Source organism: Austrofundulus limnaeus, unplaced genomic scaffold (genome assembly GCF_001266775.1).
Source record: "Austrofundulus limnaeus strain Quisiro unplaced genomic scaffold, Austrofundulus_limnaeus-1.0 Scaffold40, whole genome shotgun sequence".
Lineage (NCBI taxonomy): Eukaryota > Metazoa > Chordata > Actinopteri > Cyprinodontiformes > Rivulidae > Austrofundulus > Austrofundulus limnaeus.
Genome location: NW_013952442.1, coordinates 1,857,134 through 1,869,444, shown reverse-complemented (window position 1 = coordinate 1,869,444; position 12,311 = coordinate 1,857,134). Strand labels below are relative to the sequence as shown.

Below are 12,311 nucleotides of genomic sequence, written 5' to 3'. Positions count from 1 at the left end.
ATATATATATGCAACCATAGTCAAATACTGATCTCTTAAGTGCTACATATAGTATTTTGTGTAAAGCTGCACTTACTCCTCGTTCCTGTCCTGCTAAACATCGACGTATATTAATAACTTTTTGCATTTTTTATGAAAGTTTCAAGTGAGTTTTTCGTCAAACCACATTCCTAAGAATCATTCTTCTTTTACCTGCACTAGTCTTTGGTTATACATTTTCAAACACCTCTGCCTAGTGGTGGAATGTTGTCATTTCATGGGTACAATAATCGATGTGCATTATGGGAGATGTAGTTTATGGTCAGTGTTGTTACTAAAGGCAGTGCATGCTTATTTTAGGACATTACATTTTTGAAGTTCTTGTGGACCACATGGGCCTCGAGTCTGACACGTGCTGTAGACACTGCACAATTAATTCAGCTACACCTGTACTTTACTACAACCTGAGGGAGCTAAAGCAGAGTCATCTTGAAGCATCAACAAGAATTCTAGTAGCTGGACCAAACACACGGAGATGCAACTGGAGACAAGCTGTGGTAACTGCTGTAAAAAAGTAGCTCTGCAAATTGGTGACATAGCAGGTAGTCTACAGGGGTGGGGGTTCCTGGTCTTCCATGTCCATTATCCTGCATGTTTTGTTTCTCTGCTCCAACACACCTGATGCTAACGCATGGGTGATTACCAAGCTTCTGCAGAACTTGAAGAGGTAATTCAGATAATGAAACTGGTGTATTGGAGCAGGGAAACAAGTAAAAGACAGGATTGCTCACCCACTCAAGCACCAATATTTAGATGGACCACCGTTATTAGTATTATAGCTGAATCACAAAGCTTTCTCCCAACACCTTTAAAATATTTTTTTCCCTAGTAACTAACTATAGGTGGTGGCACTTTATTGTGTAGGAATCTGGAAATAGGCATTCCGACTGGAAGCATTTATAAAGTAAAAGACACAACCAGCCAACAACTTATTTGTAAAATACATTTAATCCCTTTATATTTTGGGCAAATCAATGTCTACAAAGGTAAAGAGAGGCTGAGATTTATGTGGCAGCGTGTCCTGAGAAAAGGCTGCCAATTAATAAAAAATAGAAAACTGCCAAATAGAAAGGGTTAATACAGTCAACTGAGAGAAACACAGGGAGTGCTCTCATCACCAGTGTAAYAGATGCTGGATTTTTTTCACCCCATTTCACCAATTTGAATGATCTTGTGAGAAAAAGAACTAACGCAACGAGGGCTTGACTTGCTCTCAGCTGGCACTGCCACTAAATCTCCCTCCCTTTTCCAGACTTGTTTGACGTACCGGACACAGATATCACAATACAAAGAGAAAAAAGGCATACATTGTTTCTCTACAACTTTCATTAGCTTCATTAGTACAATACAACACACTTCCACTGGTTCTCAGCTTCCATGTGAGCAGTTAACAAGGCAAGGTTTAAACTGGTTGAGGAAAAAGGCTAAGACTACACGAGAGGATTCAAAGCTTCAGTGATCCGATGAGTGGTTTTTAATGATGGGGTTAAAGCGCTGGAGTGGTGTGAGGTGGCAGATGGATTTTTGGAGAACTGAAATTGGGACCAAAAAGAAAACATGGAACGTAAATCCTGCTGAGCTCCCTGTGATGTATGCACAAGTACACAAGTACAAGTACACTTGCACCATCTGTGTTTGTACAAGCCAAAGCAATAGCTGTGCAATATATTCAGTTGTTCTAAATAAAGGCCACGAGAATTACTGATGGGTGTGAGTCCTGTCTGAGCCTCTACTGAGAACAGTTATGGTGCATGAATGGTGAATGGAGAAGGTTGATAGGCAGTGGAGCCAGATGGGGGCAGCACAATGTCAGAACTGTATCACATAAGACAAAACTGGACAGCACTAGACAAAGAAACCCAGACTCAAAACAGCCAGAGACTCCGCCTACTTTTACGACTGGGACCAGTTCCAATTTGTTCCTTTGGTTCTACCCTGCCGTTTTGGAAGATAAAGGAGCTTTTCTTTTGGGAACCAAAGACTACTGGCATTGCCGCCATAGAAACGGCTTTTGATGAACGGTGAGACAACCGCTAATCCTTGAAAGAAAAGGACACGTTATCCTTGCAAAGCAAAAGGCCAAGTGGCAGAACCAAGGTGAAGGAATGGGTCATGCTGCAGGCAGAAAAACCCAATATACCAGGAATCAACCCGACAGACAGCTGACGAGTAAACAGCCAAGTTTGTTGGAAAATATAAAGATGAATGCATAGAGTTTATGACATTATGAGTTATATTTTGACACAATTCTGCTGTATGATTTCAGTTGTACTCAACTCATCACTTGAATTGATGTATGAACAGATGAAAAAAGTAAGGATGTGAGGAACTGATTTGACAAGCAACAGATAACAGGGTTGTTTTCAGAACAGATCAAAAGTTGTTTCAATCAGTTTTTCAGGTCTCCACCCTTCAGAGTGTATAAAACGACTACAATAAATCATTACAGATGAAATATAACAAAAATAACAAAATGCCAATGGTAGGCTTTTAACATTTCTTTTTTTTTTGGAGGGGAGGTCCAGACATACATCCTTCAATATTCTTTGGCACTGACAGTAAACAGGAAGTGAAAACTGGTCACATGAATAAACAGCAGTTGCTTCAGCATGGATGAAATGAAAGAGAACCTGTGTGAAGGTCAGATAAGCTGTCAGCAGAGGTGATGAGGAGAAACTCAAAGTAGGCTACAGTAACTCTACCATCAAACACCAAACCAGTGTTATAAACTGGTTTTAATGACTACATCACACTTCACACTGGATGATGACTTCATAAGATGGAAAAAAAATCTGTCAGGTAGTGGATGGTGTTCGAAAAGGTCTTGGCGAGATCTTCAGTGACAGTAAGAACGCTCGTGATAGGTCAGCGATGGTTTTGGGCATGCACAAAACTTCTGCAGCGAAGTCGTGGTGGTTTAATCATCGTCGTGGCAGTGTTTCCATGACCTGCGGCTTCCACAGAGTTTTTCCAAGCTGAGAACGGCAACGACTAAAGTGAATCCATGACAACAACCTAGCACAGACGTAATGGTGGTATCGTCAACAAGTAGCACGGCCCCTGATGCAGTCTGGGACAGTTATGTCAGAGCAAACACTGAGCGTAGCAACTGTCTTCACACTGAAAGCTACAGAGCAAGTCATGGAAAACGCAACAGGGTTGCAATCCAAAGTGAACGAGGCTTTAACATCTCCTCATGTTGGCAGTGTAGGAACAACTGCCATACAGCACATGAACACACCACAAAGACAACACCCAGGGCCTATCACGGAATTACAACATTGGGACAGACCTCTTAGCGTAACGTCATATAGAGCTGTCTTGGTTATCAGCTGGTCTTCACTTAATGTCACAAAATCTACTACCATCAAGCTGACCCAGGCAGCTGACAGACTCTGAATTCAGTCGAAAAGCTAACCGTAGTATTTGGAAACATTCCTGATCACTGACTTTGGTACCAGTTTCTGAGATCCACTAGATTCATGCAGACATCACATAACTACAAGGACATGGGGCTTCAATGATGTGTAAATGTTTGTGTGTGTGTGTGCATCTGTTCACCCCTCTGGGTTGCTACTATGTTAGTGAGGCCGACCCCCTGTCACTTCACTAGTGCCGGTCACATACACCCGTTACTGATTCAGCCTAAAGCAAGACAAGCAGAGATTAATACAGAGAAAATACTGGATAAAGATTTCATGTGATACAATATCCATGCTCAGGCAGACGAAGCACTGTCAATATATACTTATATACAGTTTATACATAAAACAGTGAAACAAATTCATTAAACCAAGAATGTATAAGCAGATCATAGGTAAAAAGGCAGTAAAATCCAACCACTGAAGATTTACAGAACCTCGACTGGTGAGTGTAACCAATGAGTGATAAAAAAATCTACATATCATGTAAGGATAGGGCTGATAGAATACACATGACAGCATCTGTGACTAACAAAATTAATTGACAGTGTAACAAAAGTTGTTCTTTTCATTCAGGATTTTTTATATGATCCTAAAAAGCTGACTAAATCCAGCAAGCACTATAGGTAATAATTCCATGTAATATAAGAAAAACAATAGAGATGGAGACTGTGAGGTTATCCTCCCTTCCACTTAGTCTCGTCAGTACACGGGGCTGTTGCGAATCCCGCAGCACAACACCATGCTGAAAATCATCTCAAAGATCTGCAAGGATGAAGACAAGCTCAAGTTATAATAGTTTCATTCCTCTCAATGTACTGTAATGCATCATATTTTCAAAAACAGCCCTCAATTAATGCACTGTTGCATCAACAGTAAGGAAGGTTCTAAAAGGCAATTTTCAGATTATTTTCAACCATTATTTATCAGACACTAACACAAAATAAATAACTTTTATAGTCTTCAATCATCAACTTGATTATCATCGATATCAATGCCTGTTTGATGGCAGCAACACATCCAAAAATAATTTGGAAAAGGCCAAGATAAACAAAAAAGTGTATAAAATAGGGTAGTAAAGCATTCCTTATGAGTCTGCCAGACTGTTTATCAGCAGGTGTGGGTTCAGGACTAAGTATAAAAGGAGCATCCAAACCCTCCACTGCCTTGCTGCCATACGACTGTAACATGACAGTAACACGTGACATGTGCAGCTTCATGGTCTCACCATAATGACTGCAACCACCAGCGCAGCAATTCCAATCAGGTAAATCTTATCTGAGAACAGTTCATCGATCTTTGTGTGGCAGCTCTGTAAGAGAAAACACCAAATCATGAGCTTCTTCTGTATATAATAGACTGTTTAAATTTAGCACTCACTTTTTTCCTTATGAGAATTTTTAACTAACTTCAGTTATTTTTTTTTAATACATAAATAATTTTTAATGGTACACACGTTACAGACTGTAAAACTTGATTAGTGAGAAACCAAACTGTGAGAAACCAAACTGTTTAATTTTTGGTTTATACCCTAATAACCTATGAATAAAAAATAACCAACAAATCTTTATAGATTTAGGTACATAATTGGCAAAAAAACAAACAATTAATAGCTGGCTTCTGGAGTTGACTTATACTCTTCCTTTGGAGAAAATCACATTTTCGTTCAAAATCTGTAACTCTTTTTGTTTGCTGTTGTGTTGTAACTGTTGGGGAAAAAAAGAGTGAATTATGGGAATTTTGAGAAGTAGTTAGTGTGTGTTATCAGTGCAACATTAAGATGCATCCAGAGCTGCTGAAACTGCTGAGGTGGGTGACCGCACTTACCGTTGTCACACCTTTGGGGCAAGAGTCGGTTAGCAACTGCGATATAAGGGAGGTCCCTAAGCCCTTACCGCAGCAGTTGAGCTGAAACACAGAAACGACACGGAGATGAACAGACATCTGCAGGCCACATGCACCTGACCTCACACGCTGGTGTGTGAAAGAATACTCTGCAGACTCCTGCCACAGTTCTGGTGGTCAGTGGGTGACCTAACGGTGATTTTAACCTGGGTCAGAACATTGGACTGCTCAGGGAGAACAGCAGCAACCATAATGAAGTACAAACCCAGGATTGTTTGGACCGTGTTTAGCTTAGGTGACTTTTCTATGTACATGAGACATTTCCATGAAATGTTTTGTCTTTCTTTTGCTTTTGAGGTTACATTTTATATTATTTCACATAAAAACAAATATCAGGTCTTTTAGAGTACTGTATTTGCTCGTACCGTCTCATGGAAGACCTTGACCGCGTGCGCAACAGCCGATTTTTTTTCCTGCTGAAGGTCGTTCAACAAGGCATTATCATAGACACTGTCATAGAATTTCTTCATCTCCTGTGAAACCTTTGGGGAAAACAAAACAAAAACAACAGGTCAGAACTGGCTGTAATGGAGGACATGACATACACCTCTGAATAAATGACAAGAGAACGCAATAACTGCTTATTTGCTTCATCAGTTTGTGAAAGACTTAAAGCAAATCAAGTATGATTGCACGTTATTTTAGCTAGACGTAAAATGTAACATAAACCACAAAAGGATTAAAATTGTTCCGTGGTTCCTGAGGTGGTTCGATATGTTGTTTTTCCTCTTGCTTTTATCGTAAAGAACAATTTCACTCTTGTATTAACAGGGTTGGGATACATTCATCCTTTTATTTGTTATAGTCAGCATTAAAATCTGCCTTAAAGGTTTCGTGACCTCTTATTTCAACAAGTAATTTAGGTCTTTTTAAATATTTTTATGTAATTTAAAGATATTTTTTAGATTTAAAATGTGACTGAAGTAGTTTTTAATCATTGCTGTCACATCATAAAATAAAGAGATTAAACAACAAATAGGTAAATCTATCTGCACTATTTTGAATATTATATTATATACATTAGATGTTTATTCTAATAGTTTCAATGGTTTATTCTAATAAAACAAACATTAGATGCTTATTCTGACCTGCAGTGTATGTTTCCACTTACAGTTTCTCTGTTCATGTAACCCCAAATTCCAGCAGCAACTTCACAGGCGAACAGGATGACCAGGCAGACGAAGAACTAAAAGAAAAGTAAGATAAACTGTTTATTTAAAGTTTAAAATTTACTTTTGCTCAAAATGACAGCATGTTTTACAATACTCCTATGTGCCAAAAAACTGTTTACATTTGCCTCATCGAATTCAACTGTGTACTCTTCAGCTGTGATGGATCTAAGAGCCGGTTTATGATAACAAAGACAGGACTGCACACTGACTCATAAAGGGGACAAAACCATACTCAGTGTACAACTAGGTGTCTAAAAGTCCAGACTCACCGTTCCCAGCAAACACTGGGATTCCTGAATGGCTCCATAACACCCGAGGAAACCAACCACCATCATCACAGCTCCGACTGCAATCAGAATGTGGACACCTGGACAAATGAGACAGATGGAAAAATTTTATGTAATATGTCTGACAATACATCTGCAGTAACAGCAGAAACAGGGCGGAGCTTCGATCTGAAGAAGGGAGAAAAAAAGTTTTACTTTCTATGCTGCTTGTCTGCAGCACAATCTGAGAGACTGCAGGTGGCACCATTTGGCTTTTGTGCCAGGAGGAAAAAGTGAGTCACACCATTAATTTTCATCCATGTTGTTCCATCTTTGGTTTTTTCATATGTGAGGTAAGAACATAAAACAAGCTGTAAGACTTTTCTTTTACCCCTCGCAGCCTCAGCAAAGATTTCATGCATTTCCTGTAATATGCTCTGTTTATATGAAAACATGGAAGACTTGCAGCATGTAAGAAAAAAGATTAAACTGTCTCTTTAAAGTTAGTATTCCTTCCCATAAAACATCCTGGGATTGTTTTTAAATGGCAAATTTTGATGAGAAAAAAGGGTTTGTTCATACTTATTACAATATTAGCTAAACTTATTTAGCTTGTCAATTTGGTCCAAGCAAACCCACTTCCAAAGCAGACTTCAGTTCTAATCATGAAATTTTCATAGCAATCTATGCAAATGCTTACATATAAACGTTTAGAACGTTGTCAGCTTTATTTTACACATTTATTTCACACAAAAAAAGGTTGTAAATATCTGCCAAACATATCTGCTGCCCTATGCTGCTGTTGTCATTTACGATTGCAAAGAACTACAGAATTCTATGCAAATAATACAATGCAAATGCCTGACGGTGGCATAAAGGTCTATAAAATACTATTTACATCAACCATCATAAATGTATACTACAGAAGATGTTTTAGGACTGCAGTAATCTATTGGTCTTGGTTGTCCTGAACAAGCTGTTTGCGCATTAATCCTGTCAGACCTAAACTCTTGTTTCTCCAACTGAGGCCGTTCAAAGAGCGATATAAAACAGATTGAAAAATAACACCATGTTCTCTACTTCAAAAATGTCTAAAGTATCTATAAAATCTGCTTCTTTCCATTCAGTATCCTTAAAGGGCCTCTTTACCTCTGTGAAACCTGCACTGAGTGAAATATGATGAATCAAAACAATTCTGCTCACTTTTCTCAACACACTTGATTTTTTTTAACTCTGTGGTTCCAGGATGCTACTGAACTCTTCAGAAAGAGTTTCAGCTCCTCTTTATGACCACTTAAAACAGATATGAGACAGGAAGTGGTCAACAAAAGTCAGAGACATTACAAACAGGGAGACATGACGGTCTTAAAATGCGGGTCCCTGCTCATCAAGCATCCAGAGGATTTTTCATTCAAAAGAACTAATCAAAATCCCAAAATCTAAAATACAACAACTGTCAAAGTAATCATACATAATTTTATAAATAAATGTTGCTACACAATTTCCTGTTTTGTTGCCAAATGAACTTCCACCTTGAAAATGACAGACTTTTTCATACAAATATTGTATGAAACAGACATCACTTTCTGCAACACATTCTCTCACACAATGATGACACACAGCTTTAGCCTGCTAAATGTGTTTTTACATTTAGCCAATTAACATTTCAACCTGGAAAGACTCACACAAAGAAATGCGGAAGCTAAACAGTTTTATTGATATGAGATATTTCTTTGGCGCTCGAGCCCCGGCAGAAGACGAGAGTGCAGCGAACTACTGTGAGCTAGCACTCAGCTTAGGATTTAGGAATAATGTCTTCCCCCGCGGGGCTCGGACACTGGTGGTGGTGTGGAGGCCAGAAGGAAGGGGTAGCCAGGAAGAGTCTGAGATGAAGATGGAGAAGGGGCGGAGATGGGTTGAACGCGTCAGGAGAGCACAATGATCCTTGGGTGCTGGGCCTTTAGACCTGGATCCCTGTGAGTAGATTGGTAAGGTGAGGCGAGGATCTGACGCTGAGTGACTGCAGCTGGGAGCGTGACATGGTGATTGGATGGAGCAGGTGAGATAGAGGGAGAGTCTTCCAGTCTGAATTTATGCTTAGGCTTCATATTCATAATAACGTCTTGTTCTGCTTTGATTCTCTGAGACAGCTGTGACACTTGCTTGCCTTTTTTTTCAGCTTTCGACACTGAAACTGCTTGTTCCTGCAGCAAGCTTGTTAAGAAATCTGCTCTAATTCCTACATTTTTCTGTCTCAATTCAAAAATGGTGAAACAATCCTAAAAACACATGACTGTGAGAGCAGATTACCCGACCCCAATCAAAGCAACAAAAACCTTCTACCTCACCATCATGAAAATTCAGCAAAAATTTACAGTATGCTGTTTTTCTGTTTTATTGCCTTAATAGCCTGGAATTAAAATAAAATTTTAGAGGACTTTTAGTTTTAAATTTACACATCTTGACTACCTTTTTAAAGATGCAATATGTTTGATCGTAAAAACGTGCATAACTTATACTTATACACTCCATATTTATTTGAACAGTGATGCAAATTTGGTTGTTGTGCAAATTTGGTTGTTGTACCCATTTACTGAAACATATTCAAATTATAGTTATATAATGAACATGGACATAAAGTCCAGACTTTCAGCTTTCATTTGAAGGTATGCGCATTAAAATTGGATGAAGGGTTCACAAATTCAGCTCCTTAACATGTTCCCACCCTGCTTTTAAAAAAGGACCAAAGGCAATTGCACAATTGACTTAAAGACTATTTCATGGGCAGGTGTGGGAAATACCGTAGCTTTGTTATGTCATTCTCAATTAAGCAGATAAAAAGGCCTGGGGTTGATTTGATTTTGCTGTGTTTCACCAAGAAGGTGAAACAAGCCATCCTTAAGCTACAAAAACAGAATAAACCTATCTAAGAAATTATTACAATATTAGGAGTGGCAAAATCTACAGTAACATACTGAGAAAGAAAGAAAGCACTGGTGAACTCATCAATGTAAAAAGACCTGGACACCCATGGATGACAATAGTGGTGGATGATGGCAGAATAATCTCCATGGTGAAGAGAAACCCCTTCACAACAGCCAACCAAGTGAACAACACTCTCCAGGAGGTAGGTGTATCAATATCCAAATCTACCGTAAAGAGAAGACTGCAGGAAAGTAAATACAGATGGTTCACTGCACGGTGCAAGCCACTCAAAAGCATCAAGAATAAAAAGGCTAGACTGGACTTTCCTACAAAAAACATCTAGTAAAGCCAGCACAGTTCTAGAAGAACATTCTTTGGACAGATTAAACCAAGATCAACCTCTACCAGAATGATGGACAGAAAAGGGTTTGGTAAAGACATGGTCAAAAACATACCACATCATCTGTAAATTACAACAGCTGCAGTGTGATGGCTTAGGCATGCATGGCTGCCAGTAGTGTTTATTGATGATGTGACACAGGACAGAAGCAGTTGAGCATTTCACTTGTTAAAGACTAAACTTCAGACAGAAAGGCCCACAAACAAACAGCAACTGAAAACCACCGCAGTGAAGGCCTGGTAGAGCATTAAAAAAAGGGGGAAAAAGCGTCTGGTGATGTCCATGAGTTCAAGACTTCAGGCAGTCATTGCCAATAAAGTTTTTAACCAAGTATTAGAAATGAACATTTTATTTATAATCATTTCATTTTTCCAATTATTTTGAGCCTTTGAAGAGATTGTGTTTAAAAATGTTTTAGTTCCTCACTTTTTTATGCAACCATTTTGTTCAACCCACTGAAATAAGGCTGAAAGTCTGAACTTCAAATGCATCTGAATTGTTTTGTTAAAAATTCATTGTGGTAATGTATTTATTTCATTTATTTTATTTATTTATATAAATAGGACAATGCACATTAATCAATATTCTGTAAATATAAATGCACCAGAATTAGCACAACAGCTAAATTTCATCCTGAGCAGATAAAAAAGGTAAATACTGTATTTCATAAAACAAGTGCACAAAACAGACAAAATTCAACATTGCCCAACACACAAACTCCTCAGTCTACAAGGTATACAGTTAAATTATGTTACAGGCGAATGCATGACTGATTTTCTTTCAGCCAAACTTTGTTTCTTTTTAAAAATGGAATAACTGTCACAGTCATAGTCATATTTGCAGGTAGTTCATGCCATCAGAGTGTTCCTCTGATTGACGTGACCTTTCGACCAAACTCCGTTCTGCGTTTTGCGACAACACAGTACCCTCTAGTTTGAGACCTATTATTCATTCTGGATGTATATTTGTGAATGAAATCATTTAAAGGTGGAGGATTATGTCCATTTAAAGACCCTAAAAACAAGACTTAAATCACTGAATCTTTGATAATTTTCGAAGTCCAAGATCTTGTATTTATCAACGATTTTACAGTAATGAACATGATAAAGTTGTCTGTCAAAAACTTTGTTTTGTTGAAAAGAGACTTGATGAGTTTTAACAAATTTGCTGTTGTATGGGACCACGTTGCAAGACAATAAGAAATATGAGAAAAGATCATTGCATGCATATATTTTAGCTGCCTGTGTAGTGAGAAAGGGTCTAATATGACGAAAATTGACTAAGTTGAATTTTATTACGTTAGTAGTTTTCTTAATGTGTTGCTTAAAAGTAAGATTTGTGTCAAACAACACCAAGGTACTTGAATTGATCCACCACATCAAGTCTCTCCATTTACAAAAACACTTGTTTTTGGGTCATCTGCTTTCTGGCGTGAAAAAAACATGCAAACAGTTTACTGAATTATGTACTGAATCAAAATTGGGATATAAGAGATATGGACCTAACTGTATCCCCCATCCCAAAAWTTTTTTTGTTTTTATTTATTTAACTTCATTACTGTGGAGTATTTTTTGTAGAATTATTGCCAATAATTAAGAAGAATTGAATTCTGAGGTTGTAAGGCAACAAAGCAGCCACTGTATATTTGTACACAAATAAAAGCAAAGTATTATCTGGCAAAACTGACATCTGTGACAGCTGAAACAAATGTGCTGTGATTGTGGCTTCACTGATGTGCACAGTTATTACAAACTGTGTTCAGTCACACATACCTAATGCAGCACACGGACAACAATACAAACGAAGACAGGAGTGCTTGGCCTTAAGAGAAAGAGCAACTTGCTTTAACTGGACAGTAACAGGAATGTTGCCCTAAAACACTTTAATTCACAGCTCCGCCATGCCGGCAACGCTGCTGTCACTGTCTTGTGCTGATTTCAGGCTTTGAGTGCTTCTCTCCATGTTGAGCCTCAGCGTTGTTTCTTCTGCTTGTCAGCTCTGACATAATTTAATCACACACTAAATGGTGCCGTACTATGCCTACCCGATCTCCCACATCATCTCTCCACTGACTGAACCACACAAGGACTGGAAATTTAAAAATCGATAACTTGGCAAGTGCTCTGTCCATTTCTTATATTGCTGCTGCACCCCCCAAGTCTTTATGGTTTGGCATCTCTCC

The 12,311-nt window shown here is 38.5% G+C and overlaps 1 protein-coding gene across 1 annotated transcript in view; it reads right to left on the bottom strand.

The window, feature by feature from the left end:
- Window positions 1-968: 968 nt before the first annotated feature.
- Window positions 969-12,311, bottom strand: part of cd81a (CD81 molecule a) — a gene marked incomplete at its 5' end in the record, with an annotated part of 31,601 nt that continues 20,258 nt past the window's right edge. The window contains 6 exon segments of the mRNA XM_014007237.1: window positions 969-4,226; window positions 4,690-4,773; window positions 5,289-5,369; window positions 5,732-5,848; window positions 6,478-6,552; window positions 6,808-6,905. Coding sequence (XP_013862691.1) covers window positions 4,164-4,226; window positions 4,690-4,773; window positions 5,289-5,369; window positions 5,732-5,848; window positions 6,478-6,552; window positions 6,808-6,905 — 518 coding nt within the window. The 3' untranslated portion in view covers window positions 969-4,163.